Source organism: Lachancea lanzarotensis, scaffold LALA0S03 (genome assembly GCF_000938715.1).
Source record: "Lachancea lanzarotensis genome assembly LALA0, scaffold LALA0S03, whole genome shotgun sequence".
NCBI lineage: Eukaryota > Fungi > Ascomycota > Saccharomycetes > Saccharomycetales > Saccharomycetaceae > Lachancea > Lachancea lanzarotensis.
The window spans coordinates 364,385-378,352 of NW_019212881.1; the positions used below are offsets into that span (position 1 = coordinate 364,385).

General features: G+C 45.4%; 6 protein-coding genes across 6 annotated transcripts; 5 read left to right on the forward strand and 1 right to left on the reverse strand.

The window, feature by feature from the left end:
• Positions 1–85: 85 nt before the first annotated feature.
• Positions 86–1,216, forward strand: NSE4 (LALA0S03e04126g1_1; the record flags this gene model as incomplete). Its single annotated transcript, XM_022773235.1, has 1 exon — positions 86–1,216. One exon carries the CDS (start codon positions 86–88, stop codon positions 1,214–1,216), a length of 1,131 nt encoding a protein of 376 aa, XP_022627729.1.
• Positions 1,217–1,229: 13 nt separating this feature from the next.
• QRI7 (LALA0S03e04148g1_1) lies at positions 1,230–2,432 on the reverse strand (the record flags this gene model as incomplete). Its single annotated transcript, XM_022773236.1, has 1 exon — positions 1,230–2,432. The coding sequence occupies one exon, from the start codon at positions 2,430–2,432 to the stop codon at positions 1,230–1,232; it is 1,203 nt and encodes a 400-aa protein (XP_022627730.1).
• Positions 2,433–3,733: 1,301 nt separating this feature from the next.
• On the forward strand, positions 3,734–4,783 carry MME1 (LALA0S03e04170g1_1; the record flags this gene model as incomplete). The annotated part of the gene is made up of 1 exon (XM_022773237.1): positions 3,734–4,783. One exon carries the CDS (start codon positions 3,734–3,736, stop codon positions 4,781–4,783), a length of 1,050 nt encoding a protein of 349 aa, XP_022627731.1.
• Positions 4,784–5,287: 504 nt separating this feature from the next.
• Positions 5,288–7,747, forward strand: PAH1 (LALA0S03e04192g1_1; the record flags this gene model as incomplete). The annotated part of the gene is made up of 1 exon (XM_022773238.1): positions 5,288–7,747. The coding sequence occupies one exon, from the start codon at positions 5,288–5,290 to the stop codon at positions 7,745–7,747; it is 2,460 nt and encodes an 819-aa protein (XP_022627732.1).
• An 896-nt stretch (positions 7,748–8,643) lies between these two features.
• On the forward strand, positions 8,644–11,085 carry MSS11 (LALA0S03e04214g1_1; the record flags this gene model as incomplete). Its single annotated transcript, XM_022773239.1, has 1 exon — positions 8,644–11,085. The coding sequence occupies one exon, from the start codon at positions 8,644–8,646 to the stop codon at positions 11,083–11,085; it is 2,442 nt and encodes an 813-aa protein (XP_022627733.1).
• Positions 11,086–11,861: 776 nt separating this feature from the next.
• On the forward strand, positions 11,862–13,943 carry INP2 (LALA0S03e04236g1_1; the record flags this gene model as incomplete). Its single annotated transcript, XM_022773240.1, has 1 exon — positions 11,862–13,943. One exon carries the CDS (start codon positions 11,862–11,864, stop codon positions 13,941–13,943), a length of 2,082 nt encoding a protein of 693 aa, XP_022627734.1.
• Between the last annotated feature and the right edge of the window lie 25 nt (positions 13,944–13,968).

Sequence of the window (13,968 nt, forward strand, 5' to 3'; positions counted from 1 at the left end):
TAGACTGTAGTGACGAAATGAAATCACCATCTCATCTCACATAATCTTATCATCATAGTCAACATATACTCAAAATCAGAACACAATGGCAAAGAGGAGGGCCTCTGGCCCTGAGGAGCAGGCATATAAACGTGCCAAATCTGAGGAAAGTGACGATACTGCTACCCCTACGCCTTTAGCACAAATTCCGGACACTGGCGACGACAATGGGCCGTCAGAATATGAAATACTGGCCAGCTACAGAGACTTATACAGCAACATCGGGAAGGATAGAGTAGAAGCCACTCGAAGTGGGGACATTGGAACTGCATTGGAGCGTTTGAAAGCTGCTGATAAGTTGTTCGAAAGACTAGAAGTGGTAAGCACCCATAAAAACTCTTTGTTCGAGCAGGACTCAAGGACGGTTTTGGGGGTTAGTGAACTTGCAGAGCTCAGTGTTCGTAATATGAAACTGGATAACTCGCAGATGGTTGTAAACAGAGCTGACATAGTGGGATACGCGAAACGATACATGTTACATGAATACTTCGAACGAAATGACATCGACCAAGGTCATCAAGCAGCACGACAAAGAGTTGACAGTGACGAGAGTGAAATCAGCGAGTTTGTGCAGCATGGACAAGAGCGGGAGAATTTGCAGCGCTTTGAACAATACGACCGGTTTGCGCAATTCAATTGGTTCAAGCTCGGCATGCTGTACCAAACCAAGTCCAGGGCGCCGGCCGTCGTGGATCATCTTCTGGGACCGTTCGCAGCAGAAAAGAAAATACGCACATTCACACAAGGTACCAGAGCAGCAGCTGATCCTGTCGGTACTACAGCAACGGCACAGAGGGTCAGTAAAGAAGCGCTTGGTGCCACGCAAGAAAAAACAACACCAGGGCAGGTGAAAAAATGCTACAAAACGTTGATCAATAGGAAAGGTCACAATCAAATTGGACTGTTTCAGTTTGTGATTGACCCCAAATCTTTTGCAAGATCCGTTGAAAACCTTTTCTACACTAGTTTTCTCATAAAAGAGGGCAAAGTTGTTCTTGAAGAAGATAAAGATGGGTTTCCAGCGATTCGCGCAGCAAGCAATAATCCTGGGGAATCGGGCGATGCCAGACACGCAAACAGTGACGCTCGACAAAACCATCTCATCTTTCAGATGGACATGTCCACTTGGAAGCAACTGATACACAGGTTTGATATAAAAGGTTCATTCATTCCCTAGCATTCCCTGGGGACTATTTACAAAGCTGGATCCAACCGGGAGGTTGAAGTAACTCATCAATTGGCCATTTTTTGATGGGACTCGTGTCGAGATTTGTCGTAAGGCCAAGTAGTTCGTGGAGTTCTATTCCAGCCCATCCGATCATAACTGCGTTATCAGTACATAAAGAGGGCTCAGGATAGTAAATTTCATCGAAATGGTTTACCAGATCGGTTTCAAGTTTTTGCTGAAGCCTTTTATTGGCTCCTACACCGCCAGAGCATACTAATTGCCGGACGTGTTGGAAAATTTCGGGTCTTATGCGAATGACAAGTTTTAGTTTAGTAACCAAATGATCAAACAACGACTCCTGGATTTGGTACGCCATCGATCTCCTTTCGCGATCAGTGTACAGATGAATATCCTTCTGCAGGTTTTGGCGTACAGCAGTCAGAAAGGGAGCAAAAGAGAATTTCTGCAAATTTATGCGTCCGTTTTGGTTACGGAGCGGCGAGGGGAGGACCATTGGAAAAGCGCCACTACGAGCATCTTCCAGGTTATCATCAATGAAGGTTTCCATGCATTTGGCAATCATGATGCCTTGAATTCCGATTTCTCGCGCACACTTATCCAGTGAATCGCCAATAGCGATATCCATGGTATCGCAGAGGACTTCGTGCTCGCTTAAAGATTTTGAGAGGACAACAAGAGTATGGCCACCGCTGACAAGAAGACTCGCAAACGGGAACTGTGGTTTGGCACCATTATGTTGCATACGCGGGACCAGCAGATGGCCCAGCATGTGATGCACACCTATTAGAGGTTTATTCCATGCTACAGCGAGACCCTTTGCAAAGTCGAGACCCCCTGAGAGAGATCCAGGCATTCCAGGGCCTCTAGTGACACACACCAAGTCTATTTCACCGAGTGAATTCGTTGTTGTCAGTGCCTTCTGCACCAAAGGCCCAATTTTTTGTTGATGGTGCAGATGGGCCCGTGTAGGTATTATTCCTCCATCTCGCCCGCTGTCAAGAGTGTCTTTTAAATGCGTCAGCACTTGGGGTGCTTCCTCGCGACTTTTACGATCCAAAATCGCCACACAGGTGTCATCGCAGCTGGTTTCGATCGCCAAAACCTTGTAAGATCTGGATAATTTTCGAAACGTGGGAGGAACACCGCTAGTGAAGCTATTCCTGGTGCTGAAACTAACGCAGTAGCGGCCTGTGGCACATAGCATGTGTAGTGGGTCACAATCTCGACCAAGATGGCACTCGCGCTCTGATTTTCGGGATTTAAGCAAGCGTTTCCATTAGCGATTCTTCCTCCAGGAGCATCGAATTTGGATCTTGACGCTGCTCGTTTTTTACGAGATGCATTGGCATTAACAGCGTCATTTCGGCTGTTGCTTTGAATATATTCTGGTATCGTTCTATGTGCATTAGCAGTGACGCAATTGAATGCTCTCTCAAAACTTTTATGCTCTTCCTGACGTTTTTGCATGTCGTTCGAAGATTTTTATGAAATGCTGAAGTGAATTGCACAAGCAAAAGCAGAAAGGGCTGGGGAGCGGGGTAATTTGGCTCACTAGATGCTTACTGTGGTTTTACAGACTTCTCTCGACTTCATAAAGCCTCCTTTTACCAGAATCCTGGCCTCTCTAGCGTCAGATTAATGTCAAATAATCATCGATCACGTGCTCAAACGACAGCTTCAGGAATAATGAACTGACAACTTGAGATACCCCATTCCCAACTTCTCTAGCACCACGGTCGGATATGCAGTCGTATTACCTGTATTTTGGTGGAACCATCTCACTTCCCGATGCTGTAGCGATTCCCGGAATTGCATCGAAGGACACGCTTTCGCCAACCTACACTACAAACTTCTGTACGTTCAAGAGAGCACTGAGAAACGATCCTTAACCTCTTCCAAATAATGGTTCATATCAACTATTAATATTGCCCATGGTATGGGAAGTTAATCCTACCACGATAATCCAGAGACAAAGTCTCAATACGAGTATAAATACTTTTCTTGAAATCGTCGTCATCCTGCTGATACTCAAACGGTAGGTTTTCTCCTTTGCCCTCTCACAAGGTTCCATCGAGAAGTTGCCTGCTGCGTATATACACTTCTGTCCGATGTACTCAACTCCTCATTTGATCATACGCTCAAGATAAAATCGTTAAAAGATCAAAATCTTGTGTCGGTCTCCAGTAAAGTCTCGAGTACCATTCTATAGAAAAGTTTCAATGCTCTAATGGTTCTTGTAGAGTCGGAATCTATTGACGTTGATCTTCGTTCTCTCTATAGTCTACTTCATCAAGGCGTCCTTCAGGCGTACCTCCAGTCAGATTTCTACTTGATTATCTACTCGCAAGTCGAAAATTGAATCGCCTCGAGATTTATGAAAACATATTTCTTGAAATAGCGTAGTAACGTAACTATATCAATCTCGTAACTGGAAAACAGCCCTGGAGTGACCCATAGGGGCTACCTTCTCTCATTGAGACTCTGGATCGACCACTTCGCGGGCAGATGTTCTCGTTCACTTCGTCAATACCAGCAACACGACCCCATGAGCAGCCGTCTAGGAGCCCTGGTAGCCGGTCAAAGGACCTGGGCATCACCGATGGATATCCAGAAGCTGGTGGAAAAAGCTCAGAATACAGTCCCATTTTGCATTGCATCTTGGCCGGTGGCACAGGCGGCGCCATAGGCGATTCTGTGATGCACTCACTAGATACCGTTAAAACACGACAGCAAGGTGCTCCCAATGCTGTGAAATACAGACACATGCTTTCAGCTTACAAAACGATTTTCGTAGAAGAAGGATTACGCAAAGGTTTGTACGGAGGATACAGTGCTGCAATGGTGGGTTCAATGCCCAGCGCAGCTATTTTTTTCGGCACTTACGAGATTCTTAAACGCACATTGATCGACGACTGGGCCGTTAACGAGACCGTTTCGCACCTCACAGCGGGCCTGGGCGGTGATTTGGTTTCCAGCGTGGTATATGTACCTAGCGAAGTGCTCAAAACGCGATTGCAACTGCAGGGACGTTATGGTAACCCGCATTTTAACTCTGGCTACAACTACGTCAACCTCAGAAACGCAGCAGCGACCATCGTGAAGGTCGAAGGCTGGCAGACGCTGTTTTTTGGATACAAGGCAACGCTAAGTAGAGACCTGCCGTTTAGCGCATTCCAATTTGCATTCTACGAAAAATTTCGGCAGTGGGCCTTTAGGCTCGAACAAAAGTCGCAGAACCAAGATCTATCCATTTCAAGCGAGCTGCTTACTGGTGCTGCGGCGGGGGGTCTTGCAGGCATTTTGACGACACCGATGGACGTGATCAAGACGCGTATACAAACCCAAATGCCTTCAGGCCGGACAGCGGAAAACCAGCAACTGGTACGTATTGAGAACTCGTTATTGAAGGGCCTTGCGGCTGTCTATAAATCTGAAGGTACTCTGGGCTTTTTCAGCGGTGTGGGACCGCGATTTATATGGACAAGCGTTCAGAGCAGTATCATGCTGCTCTTATACCAGGTTACACTCAAATGGTTGGACCGGTCCTCTTCATGAAAAGCGATTACACAGTGCTTAGAACAGTGCACGCCCTCTGCATCACCCATCGCTGTCCGTACAATGTCCATTTCTGAACCTTTTCTTGTACATACAGTCTATTCACGGACATGGTCCCCGAGAGCTTTGGGATTCGAAAGCATACCCATTAGCAACGTCTATTTCCGCTGCATTTTATTACATATTCGAATAGCATCCATGCACAGCAAGCCATACAATCGAACCGCTACTGATATTCGTAGTCCCATGAGATCGGTGTTCTGATTCCATAGCTTGATCATAGAGACATGAATGATGACAATAAAACCTAATTTGCGTCTACGGAAATTCGAACACCGGCAAAGGTTATATTGCTATCACTTTTTAGTTTCCCGTCTCCAGATGGTGAAATATTGAAATATCGTTTAATATACATAGAAACTAACTCATCCCAGTAACTACCCTTTAACTCTTCAATCAACCCAAAACTGCTTTCTGGGCATCTTTCCATCATTGGTAAAGTAGATGCAGTTTGTTGAGCGTGCTATAGGCTCGGTTTCGAAGACCTGGTCTTCTATCAACCCTGCAACGCTTTCTGGAGCTATCGACGTGGTGGTCGTTGAGCATCCGGATGGTAGACTGGCATGTTCACCCTTCCACGTACGGTTTGGTAAGTTTCAAATTTTGAAACCTTCGCAGAAAAAAGTACTGGTCTCTGTGAACGGACAGCCCACAAATATCCCCATGAAGTTGGGAGACTCGGGAGAAGCCTATTTTGTGTTTGAAACGGAAGCAGACGTTGGAAGCATACCTGATGAGCTCATTTCTTCACCTGTCGTAAGTGCAGCCAGCAGTCCGTCTTCGCTGCCAGATGATACACAAACTCCCAGCACGACTTTGGAAGAACCGGATTTCTTGGATATAGGTAAACCTGCACAAGTTGAATCACTAATCCCTTCAACACCTCCACCTTCCAGAAGACATTCAATTTTCGAAGAACGGGCACGCAGACTGAATCAAAAACTGCAGGAAAAGCAAATACCTAGCAAATTCGATAATAACGGCGATTTACTGCTGGACATCGAAGGTTACAAACCTAGCAAGGATAAGGTCCAAAATACGGACGCTATGCTGAAACAGTTGCTGCAGGATGAATTGGGCACAGAATTTGACATTTCGTCGTTTGTCAAAGAAGATCGCAGCGGAAACATGCGGATTGTAAATCCTGGAGACGACGGTTCCTTATTGTCACCTCCTGGCTCTCCTACACCCCAGGCCGGTGATGAACTAGATATTCCAACCTCAGCACTCTCCGGAACCTCTACACAAACTTCTATCACCACCTCGACAGAATTCACGCCACAGCCCTCTGCTACAGCCCCAAAAAATTATATCAAAACTATTCGTCTCACATCTGAGCAGTTGCAGTGCCTGGATTTGAAATTCGGTGAAAACGACCTTTCGTTCTCTGTTGATAACAGCAGAGCTGTTGTAAGTGCGAAACTATTTTTATGGCGGTGGGACGTCCCGCTCGTTATATCAGACATTGACGGTACGATAACAAAATCTGACGCATTGGGACACGTCTTGACTATGATTGGAAGAGACTGGACACACCTGGGTGTTGCAGAGCTTTTCACAGAGATCAAGAGGAACGGCTACAACGTTGTTTATTTGACGGCCAGAAGTGCAGGACAAGCAGACTCTACAAGAAGCTACTTAAACAGCATCGTGCAAGCTGGCTTCAAGCTGCCGCGTGGTCCAGTTATACTGTCACCCGATAGGACCATGGCAGCCTTCAGGAGGGAAGTTATTTTGAAAAAGCCCGAGGTGTTCAAAATTGCGTGTTTGAATGACCTTCGAAGACTTTATCTTGGAGAATCCGATCTGGCCAAGCTAGACGATGAGGCAAGACAAAACGATTGCCCCACGCCCTTTGTGGCTGGATTTGGCAACCGAATCACAGATGCTCTTGCATATCGTACTGTTGGTATACCCAGCTCAAGAATTTTCACCATCAACCCCGATGGCGAAGTGCACATGGAGCTATTAGAGCTTGCGGGTTACAGGAGTTCGTATATTCACATCAACGAATTGGTTGATCATTTTTTCCCGCCTGTGAATTTCAACTATGCTAATCGCGACGATGACCACAGAAGCCTTTCCCCCGCACCAGGGTCTCCCACTGGCACCATCATGGAGGACAGATCGTTTCATCGTTCCCGCGAAGTACAGTTTACGGATGTGAACTTTTGGAAAGAGCCAATTCTTGACTTGGACGATCTGTCAGAGCTGGAAAGCGTTGACCCAGAGGAACAGGTTGCTGGCGAGGGTCCTGCTCATTCTTCGGAGGTGTTTTCCGATACAAAAAGCTCGAAGAGCACAAGCTACGACACAAACTCTCCTTCGACCCCCAACAGCGCTCTACAAAGCTATCGTCTTTCTGGAAATCCGAAGACTGCCGGGAAGCAATTCTACCTCGAACTTGGTTCGCCATTGGCGTCGCCCAAACTCAATTACATGGACACCGTGCAGGGCGTGGAGCAACAATTGAAAAAACTCAATTTGTCGAAACCCACGGAGCCTAGTACCCACGTATCTCCACTGCATGTCCTCGACGACTCTCGTGCGTCAGGAGTTGATCCTAAAACATTGCAGAAGGATTTCCCAGTGTCTAAGAGCCATCTGGAAAGCACTGACGACGAGTTTGACGAGGACGAGTTTGAAGACGACGACGAAGACGACGAAGACTATGAGCCGTACAGGATGGACGAAGAGGGGGATAGTCAGGAAGGTGAAGAAGACGAGGATGAAGACGAGGATGAAGACGAGGATGAAGGCGAGGATGAAGACGAGGATGATATTAATGACGAGGACGAAACGCACAGATTTGAAGGCGTTGAACGAAAATCAATCAACAAAGACCTGGACCACGGTCAGAGTCTGAAAGGTTCTGTACCACAAGAAATCAAAATTAGGGATTAACGGGGACTGAAGACCACAGTCAGTGGTGATGCTCAAACATAATTCCAAAAAATAAAAAGACGAAACGGTGCAAATTACTCCCACCACAATTAACACCGACACACGAAAACAACCCGACATATATATGATTATTGCATCATTCTGATTCAAAGTTCGTCAGTTCACTGGACAATGACACTGACACCGTGTGTATACAATCAGCTGGGAGTACCCAGCGTCGTAACTAAAAGCTCTAAGGTCACGCTCTTTTCACGTGTCATAATTTCTGGTATCATGTGATATCAAATCACCATCGACGGGACCCTCGAAGCTTTCATATATTCAACATAATATATAAATCATCTTCCCAGCGCTAAAACATAGTCTAAGAGTGAAAACAACTAAAGTATAACCGATAGTGAAAGGGAAGCTTAAAAGTGTCTCTTTTGCCATTTAAAACCAGTTCGTTACTGTACGGAACCCGTTCGAAGCTTTTGCAGCTGAAATCGTGTAAAAATTGCGAGTTTTCCGGGCATTTTAGCTCTTGTTTGAGAGAAATTAGGTGAGTTTTAGAACAGGACGGTTTTGACACCATTGAAGGACACAAACCCGCGAAATTCTACTGGCTTTTAGGTCAGAACAGCACCGCAGAATAGACGGGAAATTTCTGGTACCGGTACGTAAGGCACAGACGGTACAGTGACCATATAATGGGTGATTTGGGAACCAGCGATGGCGTAGGGGAAAGCGCAAAGAATAACGCTAAAACTGGGGACTGGAGCCCCACGGGAGATATATTGCAAGCGGCAGGATCGCCAAACGGTGGAGCGTCGAATGGAGGGTTTCATGCACAGGAAAAATCGGGCGAGGATCAGGATCGACCGACTTTCAACCGCGACATTTTGGTTTCTGACGCAATGGCGAAAAATTCGCGACAACTGCTGTATGCACACATTTACAACTATCTTATTGAGCACAAGTTCTACCAGACGGCACGAAGGCTGCTGGACGAAGCAGACGTGCCGCTTTCCAAGAATGTGCCGGACGATAAGCCCAAGAATGACGAACTTTTGCACGCCAAAATGCTTATGAATTCCAAGGATACGTTCTTGTGCGAATGGTGGGAATCTCTGTGGACTCTTCACCACTTTGTTGAAACGCAGCCCGTGGAAAAAATATCCGGAGATCGTCTTTTTCATGACCCGGTAACGCCCATTCTGCCGCAACGCATGCCAATGACTCAGGACATTGCTACGTCTAGTTCGAAATGGACGCAACAACAGCCGCCGCTGCAGCAGCAACAACAGCAACAGCAACAGCAACAGCAACAGCAACAACGACAGCAGCAGCAACAACAACATCATCAGCAACACCAGCAACACCAGCAACAACAACAGCAACAGCAGCAACAACAACAGCAGCAGCAGCAACAACAACAACAACAACAACAACAACAACAACAACAACAACAACAACAACAACAACAACAACAACAACAACAACAACAACAACAACAACAACAACAACAACAACAACAACAACAACAACAACAACAACAACAACAACAACAACAACAACAACAACAACAACAACAACAACAACAACAACAACAACAACAACAACAACAACAACAACAACAACAACAACAACAACAACAACAACAACAACAACAACAACAACAACAACAACAACAACAACAACAACAACAACAACAACAACAACAACAACAACAACAACAACAACAACAACAACAACAACAACAACAACAACAACAACAACAACAACAACAACAACAACAACAACAACAACAACAACAACAACAACAACAACAACAACAACAACAACAACAACAACAACAACAACAACAACAACAACAACAACAACAACAACAACAACAACAACAACAACAACAACAACAACAACAACAACAACAACAACAACAACAACAACAACAACAACAACAACAACAACAACAACAACAACAACAACAACAACAACAACAACAACAACAACAACAACAACAACAACAACAACAACAACAACAACAACAACAACAACAGCAACAGCAGCAACAGCAGCAACAGTATCACTACCATTACGCACAGCAGCAACAACAACAACAGCAACAACGGCAGCAGCAGCTTCCCCAACACCCTCAACAACACTCGCCGTTCGCGGTGCCTGATGGTGGGGTTTTCGTACCGCCATCGGCAGCATCGCAATCTTCGATGGCCCCACCAAGAATGAACGACGTCAAAGTCGGTAGCTCAGCCACTACCCCGTCGTCATCTTTGCGAAAAGCTGTACCAGCTTATCCACAGGTGTCGAACGCTCCAGCCGGTGTACAATCCTCGGTTTTACCAACAGGACCTCCCTTGGCCTCTCACCAATTCGGTGCGCCCAATGGACAGGTTCCAGTCAGTGCTAATACAATGTATTCTAGTTTTTCGCCGGCTGCGAGGCAGCATCCTATTGCGGCAGCCGAACAGCCGCTTAATGCCAATAAGAATGGGCTAGAAATTTCTTACAAGGATTATCAACATGGTGGGATAGGTCCATCTTCCGTTGGTAACACGCCTGACTTGCCTGAAAATGCGATAATGTACATGCAGAAGCGGCGAGATTTGATGGCCTCAAGGAATAGCGGTGACGACGATGCCTTTAAGGACGGCGCTCAGTGGAACGCCAACCAGCAGCACATACATGACCAGTACCAAAAGTCTATGTATATGATGCAGCAGCAGCAACAGCAACAGCAGCAACAGCAGTATCAGCAGGCACAACATCAGCAGTTCCAGCAGTACTCTCAGTACCCACCATACCTTTCACAAAATCCTCTTCAGAGAAAACAACAACAGCCACAACAACCACCTGCTGCTAGAAGGCCTCAGCCACATCGGTCTTTCTCAAATCCTCCGCTAACTGATAAACATCCGGTTGCCGGCTCAAATAACCAGAGCAGATTTCCGAACTCACAACAGGTTCGACCTGGTGCAGTAGTAACTTCTCAGCGAGATGCAATACCACAACAGCAGCGTCGCTCTGTACATCGGCATAACTCTGCCACACAGATTAGTGGACCTGGGTACCAAAGCTCTGCTGATTTGACGCCTGACCAAGGTCCTTTGGCAATGCCAGGAGGTGTAAATGCACTGGATTCAACGGGTCACATGAATATGATGATGATGCATCAGTCACCTAGCGCTCTTTCACCGGGGATCTTACCAACTGTTTCTGGTGATACTCCAATGATGAACATACAAGACGTTCCTCCTACTGACAAGTACAGTGACAACGTAACCGGTGACATAATGGGTTTTGGCGGCTCACTACGGCCTCCATCGTCTCACCACAGCTAGACAAAAGTCTTCAGGTATTCGTGCGCGAAACAAACAAATTTGTAGTAAATGGGCTGATAGATGCTCTTTCGGGTTAAATAGATGGTCAATGAAGGTAAATGGTCCAATTCAACTCGAGGAGTGGGCGCATCCGACACAATGTTCAAAGTCAACATTTGAATCCAAAATATCAATTCTAATCAACTTGATACAGTATAAAGCCATGCCGTATCTTCAAAAGCTTTTCGAACTGCGTGCCATTTCAAGAAGGTCTGAAAAGATAAACAGGATTTTTGAAGTTGCCACGACCATAGCTTGCGTCAGTAAATGTGTCCTTTTCAATAGATCGGGCATATAAACCAATAGGTCGAGTGGGAGCCAAATTCACAAGGTATCGTTCTTCTCCACGTTTTGATCATTCTCTCAAAACATGACAGGCCTCCCGTGATAAGAAGGACGCTAACTGTGCCCGATATCAGTTGTCACCGAAATTATCAACGACTGAATCAATTAGGCTTAATTCTTTCGGATGGAGTCCAAACGCCCATTCAGATAGAAAACGATAGCTCTAAGAACAGTCAACACAACGGAAAATTCTTGGCTGAAACAGTGTCACAGAGGCCGATACCCTTTAGTTTGATTATGTTCATCTGGATCGAACGGTCTTGTCATCCGCCTTGTCACTATATACTATACTGTCGCTGATCCAATTATAAACAAACAGTTGATCTACTTACACAAGAAACATCATCGCACAAATCAAAAACGTTAAAACTCAGCCAGCAGGCCATACTTTGATGCACTGCGATAGAAATGAGAACAAGTCTAGATTCCAGGATCTACCAGCTTTTCAGAATGGTTCTTTTCACCGTTCAAATTCGACGTTAAACTCGTCTAAAACTTACACGAACCAGTCATCCAGCTCGCTGTACATGTCGATTGCGAAACCTATGAATGCTTTAGAGTACCAGAGTAAAAAACTCTCTGAATGGGGAATCGATGCATTGAATGATAGTTCTCCGACGATTGTGGGGTGTTCGGAGTTTGGCAGTGATGAACATGACGTTTTCGCGGAAACCGATCCAAAAAGTAAGATTCGAGACTCTTTGGATAACGATCACTGCCATATTGGCCACTCAAAACTCGAGAAAGTCGTTTGCGAGATTTTTGCAAGAGGTGTGCCCTATGATCAAAAATTCATGGATGAATTCCAGTATACGATAATAGCATCTCAATTACTCACAGATGCCATACGACCACTTTGGGCAGCACGACCAAGGACTCAGAAATCTAGCATGGGGTTGAATTCCATCGGTAATAGAAAGTCATTCAAAGGGTCCCAATACAGACTAGAGGCGCCCACGAAATTTGGGAAGTTGCTGGTCAAAGATCAACAGCAGTTTCTTCGTAAAACCATGCCCTTTTTCCCAACTTTGTCAATCGCACGTCGTTGTCTCAGTGTTCTCAAAGGATGCGCTGCGGCAAATCAAAGTAAGAAAAGAATTTTTTTTGCTGTTTGCATAGCGGTGTATTTGGCACTACAACAGGAGTTGTTTCACACGCATTACACCAAATTTTCCGCATTGATTGTATTGCAAGACACAGTCGAACGATTGCAAGCATTGGATAAGCTACTTCATCGCTCACATATTCGTTACAAGGAACTTACGGTGTACAAGCCCATTGCCTTGGTACAGGCCGGTCAACCTTCAGGATCAAACTTATCCATCATAGAAGACGTTCTTACAGCATCTCTCGATCTAATGTTCTACGAACTGCTCTCAATTACCAAAGCGACCCTTCCTCTTCTCAGAAATCGTGAACTATTTCGATATTGTCAATTGTATGATGTCAATTTGGTGGACCTTTATTTTGCAGTCAATGGCGATGCTGTGGGCGTGAGCGAGAAAGCCAGCAGAACACATTTATTGAAAAAGTTCCTGCTCTGTAGTTTTCTATCAGTTGGACAAAGATGCAGGGACGACTCTCACGAAAAGGAGCTAGAGTATCAAGTTACACTGAAAAAAATATTTGGAAGTTATCAAGCGGCTGGTCAGCATTCGGAGTACAAGAGGTTACGTGTGCTACTAAATCAGCTCAATATTTTGTTCAAAGTACTGAATACCGTATATGCATTTTTGGTACAGTATAAATCTTACTTGAGCGACAACACACCGTTACCAAGCGATATACAAAACCTTCAGGATCACCACCATCACGATTACCGCACCGCCACGACTTTGAATTTGATGCAAAATCTGCAAAAATTCCTTATCACACATAATACCAAGACTGAAGATGAGTTAACTGAGCGAGTGAATAGATATTTGGACGAGATTTCTAAAATGTGGCATCAGACGGCGCCATTGAGGATAGGCCGCTGTCATACACATAATAGAGAAAGAAATTTCAGTGGCTTGAATTTGAATGTTCTACAATCACCTACTTTGGGTGGCAGTGAATCCGAGTCTGACCAAAAATGGCACTTTAGCGAAAAGCCAGTTTTAGCCTCGGCTGTTGACTTCACCGAGGTGGGAGGGTCAGGACTGGATACGGAGTCCGATCAGGAAGGAGATGATACTATCACCGAAGTGGTGTTTGCCAATGAAAACATCGAGCACAAGGGTGAGTTTCGGAAGCTCACAGATGAAGAGCTTCGGATCAAACTCAATGAAAGGATAATGAGCTTAGCCTTTGAAAACAAGCAGGGCAAGCAAAAACTGCGTACAAAAAAGAGCTTTGGACTACTGGATAGCAACAGGGCTGAAAATATCAAAGAATCGACCGTCGAGGGCCGGCCCTCGAAGTGGAAAAAGTTTACCTCAGAAGAAAGCATCCCCGTGTTATACGAATTGAGACAAATGTTGGAAAAGCGATGACTGTTTTGTTCGAATCGTTGGTAAG